This window comes from Miniopterus schreibersii (assembly GCF_964146895.1).
Source record: "Miniopterus schreibersii genome assembly, chromosome: 8".
Lineage (NCBI taxonomy): Eukaryota > Metazoa > Chordata > Mammalia > Chiroptera > Miniopteridae > Miniopterus > Miniopterus schreibersii.
The window spans coordinates 11,396,702-11,411,253 of record NC_138109.1 but is presented as its reverse complement, the minus strand read 5'-3'; the positions used below and the strand labels follow the sequence as shown (position 1 = coordinate 11,411,253).

At 45.6% G+C, this 14,552-nt stretch overlaps 1 protein-coding gene across 8 annotated transcripts in view; it reads right to left on the bottom strand.

Moving 5' to 3' along the window:
- The window catches only part of UBR4 (ubiquitin protein ligase E3 component n-recognin 4), a 118,951-nt gene that overhangs the window by 61,116 nt on the left and 43,283 nt on the right, over nt 1-14,552 (bottom strand). For 4 of the 8 annotated variants that reach the window (XM_081146133.1, XM_081146135.1, XM_081146139.1 and 1 more), the window contains exons 38-55: nt 14,061-14,288; nt 13,277-13,447; nt 11,953-12,135; nt 10,916-11,074; nt 10,428-10,580; nt 9,822-10,049; nt 9,358-9,515; nt 8,240-8,411; nt 7,783-7,984; nt 7,101-7,264; nt 6,462-6,678; nt 5,403-5,619; nt 4,619-4,651; nt 3,421-3,484; nt 2,853-2,987; nt 1,678-1,852; nt 901-984; nt 671-811 (exon numbers count right to left, since the gene is read on the bottom strand). In XM_081146133.1, coding sequence (XP_081002259.1) covers nt 671-811; nt 901-984; nt 1,678-1,852; nt 2,853-2,987; nt 3,421-3,484; nt 4,619-4,651; nt 5,403-5,619; nt 6,462-6,678; nt 7,101-7,264; nt 7,783-7,984; nt 8,240-8,411; nt 9,358-9,515; nt 9,822-10,049; nt 10,428-10,580; nt 10,916-11,074; nt 11,953-12,135; nt 13,277-13,447; nt 14,061-14,288 — 2,884 coding nt within the window. The remainder of the gene's footprint in view (nt 1-670; nt 812-900; nt 985-1,677; nt 1,853-2,852; nt 2,988-3,420; nt 3,485-4,618; nt 4,652-5,402; nt 5,620-6,461; nt 6,679-7,100; nt 7,265-7,782; nt 7,985-8,239; nt 8,412-9,357; nt 9,516-9,821; nt 10,050-10,427; nt 10,581-10,915; nt 11,075-11,952; nt 12,136-13,276; nt 13,448-14,060; nt 14,289-14,552) is intronic. The other 4 variants (XM_081146137.1, XM_081146138.1, XM_081146136.1 and 1 more) reach the window with 4 other exon arrangements.

Sequence of the window (14,552 nt, the reverse complement as noted above, 5' to 3'; positions counted from 1 at the left end):
CCTGCATCACAGAAATAAGTAGCTTATCTACCCTCTTGGATATCAAAACAGGACAGAGAAGTGTGACGAGATAAGCAGATACTAAATGTTACCCATTAACCCCAAACCTTCAGTGATGACAAACATGACCTTGACATGCTTTTTAGGTTTAATGCCCAAGCACCCTCCAAACACAAATGAGCACCAGGGGTTGTTCTATGTTCTACTTTTCGAGATTGCTATTCAGATCCTGACTTTTCCACTTACACTAAGGATAGTGTGAGAAGTTAGATACCAAAGGCAGTGGTAGCTTAGAAATAACATAATTCTCAAGGCTGATACTTAACTTTTACCTTTTGAACTGACTTTGAATCAAGCTCTCAATCAAACAATTATAACAATTGTTTAATTGTGATAATTAAACAATTATAAACATGACTGAGGACACACACATACGTGAAATCTTCACCCCCCCAACACAAAGAGATACAAGAAAACTCTACTTCCCTGCCCCTCCACTGCATTCCTATCAAGAAAGACGCAATGATCTCACAAGCTTCTATTTCCTAACTTTACCTCTGAAGAAACGGATGCTTAAGACTAAAGGCCACGGGTTTGATCTGTTCAAAGACGAAACTTATGTCTGGCTTCACTATCTATCAAGACTCAAGTGTCCCTTTCAACATGATACCTGGCAGGCAGGCAGGTGCCAAGAAGGCATTCTTGGGTTTGGATGCATGGAGCTTCCAAAAGTGGTTCACCAGCTGGGTGATGAAACTACAGCAATCTCCTTCCAATGGCTTCTGAGGCTCTCTCCCCTCCTCCGCTCCTTCTAAGCAGGAGAAAGAAAATTATTAACGACGGTAAATCAGAGATGGAATTTAATTTGTTTTAAGGTTAACTCAGGTCAAGGAAGCTTGCCTGGGGAGGGAGTTTCAAGTGGGGCCCCAATCAATATGCCAACTATCCCTAGATTCCAGCAGGCACATCTAGGAAGAAAACAGTCTGGGAAAGGAATATCACAGAAAACATTGTATGTTAGAGTTAAGTAGAAGGGGAGCATTCAAGATTTTTACAGCAGATTCAGAGACCTCAGGTCCACTGTTCAACTTCTAAAAACTGAGGAAACATCTGAGATTTTCTAGAATGATTCCTAGATTATAGTATTAGAAGGAAGAACAAGATGATGACAGCATATGGGTGCATGTAAATAACAAAGAACTGTAAAGGCATCAATAAGCTATATTTGATAAAGGCAAAACAAGTCTGGTACCCAAAATGAGAAGAGAGGAAGAAAAAGAATCGAGCACTAAGAACGGCCACCACACATATTAATAAAATTCTGGCAAAAGAACAGCATGAAAGTAAAAGATATGACCCTATTACTTTAAAGCAACCAAGGACCAAGCTTAACTTTACCCTGAACATCATAAGAGGTAGTGAGTGACAGATTATATAGAAGTCCAGAGAGCTAAATAAACCCAAGGGTAATCCAAGGAATAAGCACTGGAAAAGAGTACTATTTACTTAAAATGGTACAATCTTAATGCCACACACTCTCCACAAGGTATAAAGACAGAATAAAATCCCTGGCTCAGAGCATGAAATCAGTCAGAGGCCAGTGAGAGTAAGAGGGTGAAAAGGTCAGAAAGTGTCTTAGGCAGATTTCAGGACCACGGCCATATAGGCCAAGTTCACCTGTTTCCATCTGGGGCAGCTTTGACTCCGTAAAGTGGACAAGGTTGTTAGGGCGCATGATGGCAATGGAGCGAGCTGTGATCACCAGCCTCTGGAAGACCTCAGGGTCCAAGTCCTTGCCTTCTTTGCTGGATGTATTGAGACACTGCACAGCTTTGCTCAGCAAGGCCTGATCCTATAACGGAAGGATCACAGAGGATAAACCACAAGCAAGAGCTGGGTACTAAAGCAGAGGAGAGGAGAGCCGGCAGATCATCAGGATGGCTCTCTTCTCCTAAGAGAACAGGTTAATTACCACAAACTAACTGGAACAAATTTTCAAAGTTAAATGTCTTAATACATAAAATATTAAAAGCACTAAAAAAAAGTTCAGAAAATCAGTATCAAAGTATGATGGGAAAGAAAATTAGAAACCACCAAGTCTCCAGAACTGCAACACCCCAGATCTCTTTCCTACAGTAAGAGTCATTCTTCTGCAAGGTCATATCACCCTAAGATTGTGTTTTTAAAACTGCCTTTCTTTGAGAGGTTCAGTAGGTTAAACTCATATTTCTCAGTTTCTCTGGTTTGGAGGCATAAAAGCTAACCAAGGCATCTGGGCTGCTGGCTTCTTCCTCATGGATCTGAACTGTCGTCTTTTCCATCTATGGAAACCAGTCTAATTTACTGCCTTTGGCCCTACTTACTTTTACAGGTGAGATTCTCTCTCCCCAAGTTTCCCCCTCAGCCTCTCCCACAACCATTCAACAATTTCCTCTCAAGCAAGGACACCTCATTAGGGTGGTACCACAGCTGGCAGACAGAAGCCACCAGTAGTCCTGAACTCCTGAATGAGTCCCCTCCCCTTGCTCTCTTCCAGTGAGAAGACTCTCTCGAATGTCCTTCCTTCAAATGTCCTTCCCTTCTCTTTCTTAAATCTTGCTGATCCTATTAGAGTGACAGAAAAAATAAATGCAAACCAGTATCCCATTGTTGGCTTGTCCTCAGTTTGCCGGGATATCCATCAAGTTCTCAGGAGACACTTTAGACTGGCTGGGTCTAATCTCAATGCAATCCTTCCCCACCTTATTTCACTATGCCCTTGCTTTAGACAAGAAAAGCCAGCATATTTGATTCCCTGTCGGTAGCCCCAACTTCCACTTCTACAGAAGGCATCCCTGCGAGGGAACGATTACCTTATGGCTGTGATAGGCCGAGCGGCTGGTATGCAGGCTGGCCAGAAGGCTCTTGGACTGCTGCTGGACACTGGCAGGTGCTGGCAGGGACAGCAGCAAAGTGGCCAGCTCCTGAGCTGAATTCTTGTTTCTCTCCTGATTCGAAAGACAGCAGGGTTACCACTAACCCTGCCACATCCCTGACAAACGCTCTGTCTATACCCTGCCCCCCTTCCTCCCTCTTAGGCCCCCAGGGCAAGGTGATGCTCCACAGACTGCAAAAATCCAAACAATTTCAGAAATTATAATCCTCCCACAATACAGGTGCAGATATTGAGTCCAAGCTCATGACTCCCAGAGTGGTGTTCTTTTACCAGCACTCATCCTATTCTATGAAACACTCTCACTAAGGGTCCCCCAAAAGTAGGACAGAGGCCTTAAGCTGAAGACTTACTTCTCTGGCACTTCTCTGCAAATCAAGATTGAGCCACAAAAGTTCTTTAGCTGCGAGGCCCTGGGGCCTCTGATGACTCCCCCTGACTTCCTATCTCTCCAGAGAGCTCCCATGTACTTTGAAAAAATAACTTGCCTTTTCGATGATTGGGCCAACAGCAAAGCAGCTTTCCAGGGCTTCTAAAGAACTCACAACCAGCCTAGGAAGACAGAAAAGCTGGCTTGAGTACAACAACCCTTCTCTCGGCCTTGTGCTTTAGCCTGCATAAACTATAGTCTCGACCTTGGGGACAGCTAATGAATACCAAATACAAAATCAAAGCACAAGAAGACCTGCCACAGGCACCATGCATATCGTTCCTTTGTGTTACAGGCCAGAAGAAACCTGGCTCCTGCTTGGAGATCAACCTGGGGCCATGTTCATAATCCGTAACTCATAGACAGGGCTTTTCTTCCTCAAAGAGGATAAATGTGCTTCCTTCTGCTGCCTGTGGCAGGATCACTGAGATGGGCTTAATAGTGTTGATGCAATGGGACCCGAAGTCCAGGTGCCCACAGACCACAGGCAAAGGGACACATACACGAGGGGAAAGGTTAAAGCCATCTTATACTGGGAAGGTTAGCTTATATTTTACTTATACCTCCTAGAAAATGCATAAAGGCACTTCCAAAGAGTCCCTGAGTATGGGGAAGAGAGCAAACTGTATTTTCAGGAGCATGCCAATTGCCAACATTTAAAGGATACTACAAAGCACTTTCAGAAACCTGAGCAATTTTCTCTTAGGAAAGAACAGGACACCCAACTGTTGGAGGGTACCAAGTAACATGCTCCCCGGGGCCGACTCCGGTGACTTTAATGTGGCATAGTAAAAAGCCCAACACTGACAGCCGACGCTCCGGACAGGGAGAGAAAGGATTGAGAAGGCAGCTGGAGAGAAAGGTCAAAGGCAGAGGAAGACAATAGAGCTCGGGAAGAGGGACCAGAGGCAGAAAACGAAGTCCGGCAGATATGCTCTCCGCTGGCTGTTCAGATGGCAGGACTTCACCGTTGTTCCACCGCCCCTGGCCGCCCTTCTCATGCACGGTAGAGAGGGCACAGAGAGGTACGGAGGAAGGAAGAGAAAGCCAACGACGTCTGAAGCGGCCAACACCAAGTGTGCACGGACAACCCTCCGCATTCTCCACTTTGACGGACAGCTCTGCAGCCATGCAATGACCAGGACAGAAGGAAGCAGGACTGCCACAGAAGCAGGGTCAATGCAAAGCCACGCCTCGGGTTACAGCGCTCTGACACACGCTCACTCGTGCAGAGAAAAGAAAGAGGGCATACTAACCGGTCCAGCTTGGTTAGGGACTCAGTTTCAGAACTTGGGGGAGAAGCAAAGAAAAAAAAGGAAAAAAATGTAAAGCTCAGAGAAACCTGGAAACACATCCTAAGCAAACAATATAAGAATAGGGTGGGGAAGAGAGAAAGACAGAGAAAGAGAGAGGGAAGGGAGAGGGGAAGGCTGCTGGCGGGAGGCAGTGATTCAAGCCAGGCTACTCTTACGACTTACAATGTAAGAAACTCAACATCTTACATCGAGAGTTACTCCATCTGCCATGGCAAACCAGTAGCTACCTAGCGCAAAGAAGCCAAGTGCAGTGCTTAAGAAGGCCACTGGAGGGAGCCCAGGAGTCTCTGGACTCTGCGACAGGCCCAGCAGCCAGCCTCTGGCCGCAGCATTATTACCACATAAATTGCTGCTGCAGAGAAAGACGAGAAAATGATGAAACCAGAATGAAAGGGAGGATTTTCCCCTATAATTTCAGAAGACTGGATCCTAACCTACAATACTGGCTTAGGCATCATAGCAGCCTCTGGCTACTCCAAAGGGTACCTGAGCATTAAGAACAGGCACAGAAGCCCCCGGACAGACTGGAGTCAGATGGCTCTCAGCACACTTTCAAGCTCTGTCTGCACACTAAGGAGACAGCGAGTGTCAGGAGTTGCGTAAAAACTTGAAAATCCCAGGCTAGACTTGGGGCAGTTAATAGAGACTGACTGACTCTCTCAAAGTTCTGCAGGGAGAGTGAAAAACGGTGAGAACTGAAGCCAAGCCCTGCCACTGCAGGTACCTCTCCAGGACAGTTCCACTGGTCGTAGTGGGGGCAGCTGAGTCACTCTCCCCAGTGCCATTGCTCTGGTTCAGGTTTGAAGGACAGATGTTGCTGACGGCGGCAGAAGGGAACTCTTCCGGGGGCTCATCTGGCCAACCAAACTGCTCCTTAGTCTTGCCATAAATTTTTACAGCATCGATCATGGTGACACCTGCTGGATCCACTGAAGCCCCAACTGTAATAAGCAAGAGAAGCCATTAAGAAGTACATTATCTGAAGGGCTACCACCACCGCCTCCAAAGCAAAGACCAGACCAAGTTTAAGCAAAGTAGCAAATCACATAGGATCTTATCTCCTGCAACTTCAGCAGCACTTTAATCTTGGTACAGATGCTGAATACATGAACGAACAGTTCCACTGACCACAGCCTATGAGGTTTACCACATGGAAGGAGGAAGAGTCGCTAACCATCGCTGTATGGATCAGACCCTCTGGTGCTATCAGGATACTGTATAGCCCTCCCCCCACCCCTAGGGAGCTCTGAGCACTCCCTTTGTTCAAGGCACAAATCATCATCACTCACACTAACAGCATCACACAGGTAGCCAGTACACACTAGAGAAAGATGCCAGCCTTATGAAAGGCTCAGGATTTGTACTCAGGGTTTAAAGTTTTCAATAGGAATGCCAGGCAAGGCATCGCCGACCACCTCTCAGTGACATGGCCTATGGCTCTCTGTACTTTAAGAAAGCCTTGGGATTCCATGTGCTAATCTTGCCTCCTCTCTGCATAAACACATAAGCAGCCCCATCAGCAAGGCTGGCTCAAGCCTACAGGGGTGGACACTAACGCAGAGTTTGACCCTATCTCCACTCCTCCCATTCTCAAGTATATCCCCTTCCTGTCACCTTGACTCCTTCATATCTCAACTGAAGCTCAGTTTCATGACGGCAGAAACCACAGAGATATCAGCAGAGCAGAGGAATCTCAAAATACTGGAGAGCCACCAAGAAGTGGCCCCCAAGTCAGCAGTCACAGTGGGAAAGATACAGTCTGTGCCAGGGGCTGAAGACTCACTGAAGAGGTTCAGTTTCTTATCAGCCTGCAGAGCCTCTTCTCTGGTGAAGGGGAAGTCGAACCAACGGGAGCGACTCAGGTTAAGCTGCATCGTTCTGCCGAAGATCTCAATATATGATGGAGCCCGTTCAATTGCCTGGGTCCCAATCTGGATCCGCATGCCTGTCATCACCATTGTGCTGTTGTTGTTACTGATCTCAATGGTGAAGCCACCGGGCTGCAGGGAGGAAAGGCTCACATCAGAGAATGAATACAGGTCTTAAAGGCAGGACTGTAGACCTTCCTGTCTCAATGTGTGATTCCGGGCAAGTCCTTCATTCTTTTAACTCCCAGTAACAATTTCCTTGCTTCCAAAGATGGGCAAATTGAGGCAGGGGGCAGACTCTCTTCAATTTCAGGCTTCCTTCTCCCCACCAGTAACCAGACCCCCTGCCCTCTGCACCGTAACCCTGCTAGTAACATTGTTCAGAGGCCCTTCTGCATGGGAATGAGAACATTCATTCACTGCAGGGACCACTTAACTAGAATCAAGGGTTAGTGGCTGTGAGTATATACTTTATACTTGCATTCTAAAAAGAGAACGTGTTCTCAAACAATACCGTTTATGAGGGACTGAACCCAGCCTGACCCAGTCCTCACCTTGGTGTTGGCCACATACATGCCAGTGGAATTTAGCCGGTGCTTTATCTGTTGTGCATTGTAGACCTGCAGGAGATCATTACCACCAAACTCCACATCCGTCAGCTGCTGGTTGTGTTCAAAGAAGTCAATGGGGAAGGTCACCTGGCTAGACGTGCGGGTTGCTGTGGGGAGCAGCATTAGATTACCAGAGAGCATCAATAAGTGTAGTCTCTACCACCTCTGTGCCCACTCCATAAGCAAAGACCCCTCCCAGCTGAGCCCACACTCACAGGCTCCAAACTTTCTAGACAAACTCTGGATATACTCAGTGGGAAATAACCAACTGAAGAGCCTACTCCTCAATCAGTTCCATCCCACATTTACCCCAGGCAAGCTATTTTCCCTAAACCCAGAGAAAAATCTCCCAAACAAGGTCCAAGAGATAATTCTTTACTGGGCACCTAAGAATGGCTGGCTGGAAGTGGAGAGCCAATGGGCGCTTCCCATTTGTACAATGTGTCCCTAAAAGCCACACAGAACACTGGTGGTCTCCAGAAATTTGACTCTCGCACGTATCCCTACCTTTACAAAACGTGTAAGTGGGAGTCACGGATTCTCCACAGATATTTACAAGTCTACTCTGAGTCAGCATCTAAAGATTACCATCCCATCCCCCACCAATCCTGAGGAGGGGCCTTACTGATGGTGGCCGTTTTGCGCTTTCGAACAGGCTTCATTATGCTGATGACACTGCTGGGCTGCAGGGATGGCTGAAGCCAGTAGGAGGTGTTCTCCACATTGGCCATGTAGATGCGCAGGCTGCCATCCTCACACAGCAAGATCATCGTTGTCCGCTGCTGCTCATTGCAGGCCGTGTGCCTAATGGCAACCATGTCTTGGATCTAGGAGAAGGAGACAAAGGAGGGTGTTAGTTCCTGCACCTATAGATCTGAACCTACAGAGAGAAAGAAGCAGAGAAGCAACTGGTTTCACAGTCAGTTGCAGGGCTGCAGAAGGGTGCCACAGGCATCTAGGAAAAAATGGAACCAAATTCTTTTATAGACCGCCACTGAAAGAGCTGGGAAAGAAGCATAATGTACAAATAACAACTAGACCAGGTTCAGTCTATTCAAGTGATGGGAGAATGTGGCACTGACCTTTGCTTTAGCAGGGAGAGTCTTTATCTCTTGAATAAGAAAAGTGTCTGGTTTCACCATAACTACAAGTGGCACACCTGTGGTTTGCTGGACACAACACACCAAGCCAGGGTGGTTCATCACCTCAGACCACTGGCAAAGGGCAGGAGACGTCTTACTGCCACCATTGGAACTGTAGACAACAAAAGTGGCCAGTCAAATGTCAATCACCATCTAATACTGCTGTCCTTGACCTAAAGGCCACCCTCACTAAGTACTTGACTCACAGAACAAGGTATTTGCCCAGGGACTCAATTACCCTCGAGTCTGTTTTATTCTGAGCCATATATACACTCTCATATGCCCCAATATGTGCTCACAGCAGGAGTCCTGGTTAGGATCTCCACTGCTAGGTTCCACAGTCTAAGGGAATAGGTTGTCAACTACATAGGGCAGTGGAGCTGCCTAAAGCTAATGACCCACTGTCCTATTAAGAATCTCCAAGCACTTTAAGTTACACATGAATGATATCTATTTTATTTCTTCCCAAACCAGGTAACTCACAGAACAGAGGCCAGAGAGAAGGTGCTAGAATGGCTCTTCAAGAGCAGATTAAAAAGATGGAAAAAAGTCCTAAACCTCTTCTTCCTCCTCCCTAAATAAAACTCACTGCTTCACACACACCTGTATCATCTGGAAACCTGATGGAAGCCTCTACCTCCCCAACCCCAACCATGCCCCCAGTACATGTTCTATGACCGATGAGTCCCCCAGGAAGCAACTTAAAGGATATTACGACAGCATGGTGCCTAGGAGAAACTTACTTTCCCTTCTCAAAACTCAGTAATCACATTAAAATCCAGTTTGCTGCCTTGACCACAGCTTTTCCTTCTGAGTGACAGTGGCCCCCCCTAAACTACCTGGTACAGCTTAGAGTCTCCATGGTGGGGGACAAACCATGCAGACAGCCCAACCTGCCCACACTGGATGCTGCTTGATTTTAAAGATACCCAGCAGGGAAGGGAGCAGTGTGCTGGAGAAGGTACGTTTCACCAGATTCGTAACAGACACCAGGAGGGAGTAGAGCTCTCCTGTGGAATGTGGGCCTATGAAGCTAAACACTGAGGGAGCATGCCCACCTTTTGATGTTGATGGAGAAGAGCTGCAACACCTCCAGAGTCGTCCTGCTGATGGTGGCCGCGAATGATCTGCCTTGACAATAGCTAAAGAACAGCATCTGCAACACGTGCGAGTAGTAGACAGACACACCGCCGCCTGCCACCTGGCTGTTACTGTCCTGTCAGGGCAAAGACACAATACCTGCCTTAACTCCTCATGTTGCCTCGGGGACCAGCTTCCCGTTTTGCTAGTTATTAGTTTTAAATCAAGATTGTGGGCTCTCAGAGTCTAAGCATGGGATCCCTGGGGCTAAATCTTAAATATACGTGAGAATTAAATAAACATCGTTGAATCCACTTAGTCATAAAGGATGAAAGTTCTTGCTATGAGGTAAAAAGAAGCAAGAGAAAAAAGAACAGGAGCTATAACAGAAGGGCTGCTAATTAAATCGGGAATGGAAGGAAACGGCAACATCTGCTCCAACCTTCAGGTCCTCATGGTTGACTTCCAGAACATTAGTGACATAGAAGGGTCCCTGCTGCGCACTGCTGGCCTCTTCCATGAGCTGAGTATAGATGTATCCAGCTGAAGACATGATAACAATGATGTTCTTTCCCTCCTCGTTGAAGAGGAAGGTAACATCTCGTATCTTTGAGCTCGGCAGGAGAAAGTAGAAGGTTGGACTCAAGGCATCAATAGACAGATCATAAATCTGCAGAATGAAAGGAAGAAAGATGAAATAAGGGAAATCTATTGCAGGTCCATCCCCAAATTATCTTAGTAAATCCAAAGAGCTGCAATTGGTGAGTGTTAGGCAGTGATGAACGAAGTATCTTTTATTCTCCCTCAGGGAATGACTAGGGGGAGATACACATCAACCAATTCTGTACCCAGTAATAGCCGTGCACTTGGTAGAATTGATTTCATATTGCCTACACACAGAAAGCTCCTGCTCGCAATATAACAAAAGGGAACAAAATGTTAGGATTTTTTATTTCCAGGAGAAGCTAGCACACAATGGAGATCGTTCATTCTGGATTTAAAAGCAAAACCATTCTAGGACTACATCATCAAAAAGCTGTTACTGTACCTTGACAAAGTCTGCAGTGACAATTGCTAACTCAGTCTGTGAACCAGGTAACCACACAGCTTTGATGATGAAGTTCCCCGTTGCCAACTGGGGGTGCAACACCAAGTGATCCGAAACAGAGCCTGAGCTACTGAAGGTCAGCACGTGGCAGTCCTGGACACAGTTTAAGGAGCAGAATGGTTGAAAGATGATTTGGAAATAGGTCAATTCACTTCAGAGTTCTAATGTTTCCTTTTTTCCCCCTAATAGTCCCTGCCTTCAGACAGTATTCAGACTATCTAGGAACATATTCAGGTTACAAGAACATACAAAGATTATTCCAACATAAAAACAATCTGGAAGAAATTGAGAGAAATATTTCTTTTACATTCCAATGATTTTTAAGTTTAACCTCAACAACCAGTAAGAGAAAGTGGTGCTGAGAACAGGGGAGAGAAGGTGATTAGGGTCCACAGCTCTAGGTAATCAAACCTGATCAAGACTGTTACCTTCAGCCCACACACAGCCAGGTAGTCTTCCTTGCATGGATTCCCAGTGAGGCTCAGCACAGTAAAGGGGACTGGGGCAGATGCGAGGCGGGTCAGGGTCAACTTCCTTTTGCTGGAATCTGCTTGCTTCAAGAGTGCAGAGAGCTGCAGAACAGTGATCTGTGAAGGAGCAATTACCAATTTATTCTTTGCCCTCGTCTTCTCAGAGAACACAGCAACAATAAAAGCTTCTTCAATAGGGATACTAGTTTGCAGGTTTTTATTGAAGATAGGCCTCTTAGGAAAATCCTAGACCAATATCAGCCTCTATTTCTCCTGGCAGAAAGATATGGAATGTCTTCATTTCCTCCTTCCAGTGAGGACAAAACAGATGAGTAATAAACCCAATTTCTCTTTGTATAATCAGTTCATAAAAATAAAAATATTCCTATGTATTATGTCCTTTCTAGTTTACTATGAAATGTTTTTGAAAGTGTTTTCAAGCTGTTTAAAAACTATTCATATCTCTAGTCTGTTTTTCACTTAAGATAATGTTAAAATAACTTTACTGTGATGGAAAAGCCAGAAAAACATGAGTTAATATACCCACCACTCTCTTACCTTCTACTGGTTCTATACCACAACATATAAACTTCCCTGTGTCCTCAGAGGGCTAGGAGGGCAGGGAAGAACCACGTAAGAACACTCAGCCTTCCCATGAAGCTCTTATGCCCTCCAGAGTGACCAAACTGGGCAAGACCGGAAGCCATGCTGTCGTAGGTCACTGCTGGTCATTACCATTCTCTGGGGGCTTGAAGGATATGTTGAGTGGGAATTTACTAATGAGAAACAGAGTCTTTGTTCTAGTCATACTGGGTCTAAGTCTAATGAAGTCACTAAGGGTTCAAGTAGACATGCTCATTGCACACTGTCCCTAGAGCATTCTTAGAACCTGATTTTTCCCAGAGGCCCAATTTGAACATAGTCATCGATCTGTTTTACTAAGTACTTAAGACAAATCTGACCTAAAATGAGTAGGAAGGAATTAGAGGACCCACCTTGCCTTTCTCATGGCTGACCGCCAAATGTTGGCGGCGCCCATGGGGGGAGGAGAGCACACACATAGCCACCCGCCTGAGCACATGGGCGCTGATTAGCTGTCGAATAGTCTGGCCCTGGTCTCCACTGTAATTCATCCGAACATTCTCAAAGGCACCTTCCTGAGAGCCTAAAGTGGGAACCTGGCAAAGAGGCAAGCAGAGAGAGTAGGCAGAATTAGGCAAACAAGATCAAGTGGATCTGCACACTATTCAAGTGACTAAGATATTGCAGTTAAGTCATTCAAAAGCAATGCAGCCCAATCTCTATCCATGGACACAGGTAAATTTGTAAAGTTACTGTCAGTCTAATAAAAACAACGCAGTGTAACGCTAAATTTAATTAATATAAAGTACTGACTCTTAAAGAATGTTAGAATGCCTTCTTAAAAGAATAAAATGATAGTGATCATGGAATTTTTTCTCATTGATCTGACCTGGGAAAATTAAAAGTCAGCAGCTTTTTGCACCACCACCACTCCAATACTTTTTAGCTTTACCTTTAATACCTATAAGTCTAAGAAACACTACTCTAAAAGTGTAACTTTTTTGTTTGTTACTTTGAGTGAAGAAAACATACTAGACTACATAGGTGCCTTATACTCCTTACACTAAGGTATGTTGGACTTAAAGACACGGATTCAGAAACATCTTTACACTGTTGTGTAACCAGGTGTAAACTGTAAAAGGTTTTTAATAAAATAGCAAAATGTGCGTGTGCGTGGATTTCCAAGCGAATATTTTTCCCTTAAAAGCAATCACCTTGTGAGACCCAGTCATGCATCTCATTTATTCTTGCACTTTCCATCTACCTTCCACTAACGAGGCCAGGGAGACCCCACCAGAAGCCCTATTGTCAGTGTTGAGCATAGGTTTTAAAGTGGACAATGACTTAGAACTTATAACCCATGTCATGTGAAGAACTAAAGGAAAATTACCTAAAGCAAAAGAGGACAAACATTATTTTTACAAGTCAGATGAGCCTTAGAGGAGAAGATGCAATAAGGTGATTTTCTATTTTGTACACAGAAGAAACTTCTATGATAATTTCCTCCAAATGAAGATCCTCACATGTTGGCGGTCCACATGTTTATATGAAGTGAAAGGGGGGGCTTACTCCAAACGACCTCTTTAGAAGACATACCTCACATGCTGCTTTTCACACCAGATGTCATGGTACCCTAGGTTCTAAGTTCTAAATGGCCAGGGATCAATTGTTCTAAGGATATTTCTTAAGAGTACCGAGCACACTTTGGCATCTGTTTCCTAACGCTGACACACTCACCATGAGCTGGTCTGTCATCTCAACCACCTTGTCCACCGTATGCAGCTCACGGAGGGCTTGCTGAGCCCGGCTGCTGCTCCCCACGGCCGAAGCCTGCTGAAAGTTGGTCTGAATGGCATCCATGAGGAAATTGAGCATGTCTAACACGAGAGGAGCGAAGGAGAAATTGGCCTGAGAAAAATCCAAATACACAAATGAAAAAAAAACCAAAAGATGGAAAAATAATGGGTCACACGCATCATCAGAATCCTGCCAGTGTCACCTTCAGAATCCACTATGGAGAATCTCCTGTCTCGCAATACTGAATTTGATTCCAATCAGTATGTCACTACGCTACTAACTCTAGAGCAATCTCTCTAAACCAGGAGACTCACAGACACCCCAATGCTCAATCATGTCCACCATGCACAATTAATTAACTTCTCTCCTGTGAAATCAGAATGGTTCTAGTTATGTACCATCCTTGGGAACATAGAGAAAATAATCACGCAAATCATGTTCTGTATCCTAGGCTTCAGATGAGGAACCCTGACCGAGAAACCGAAACTTACCCTCCCTCAAGCCCCCACAACACACCTCAGTGATACATCCTCCTCGATCAGGTATGACCGACAACACATATAACTCATATTCCCTCTGTGGAAATGAGTGAACTTGGAGGAAGGGGAAACAGCTCCAAGTCCCAGCAGGAGAGCTGCAAAAACAGCCCTGTGCATTGTTCGCTCATGAGCCACCTGCCAGGTGTTGCCCTCTGCCCACAGTGCTGGGCGCCATCAGAGCCCACCTGGTTCTGCAGCTCCTCCCGGCAGCCCTCCACTGTGCGGCACAGGCTGCTCTTCTTGGGCTTCTCCTCGTCAGCACCCTTGCCATCGCTGATGGTGACTTTGGCCTTGTCAGCTGGGGATGTGCTGGTATGGCGCACCAGACTCTCTGAAACCCTGGGTTCACTTTGAAATGCTGACTCCTTCATGGTGGAGCTCATGCCACTGCTAGGTGTTCGCTTCACCAGCGCCTAGGGACAGAAAACGTCAGAGGCCTTAAGCTCTTGCCCCAAGCACAGATGAAACATTGCCTAAAATCCTGGAGGAAAATCTGATTCAAAGGAGAAACTGGCTAACCATATAAAAGACATCCAAAGGCCAGAATTCTGACCTTCATGGTATTCACCTAATATCTAAAACTCACACAGCAACAGGTCTTGATTTTAACATCTGAAATTATGGAGAGGGTCTTAGAAAAAAACTGCAAGATCTCAAATGACCCTGCAAGTTCTAAC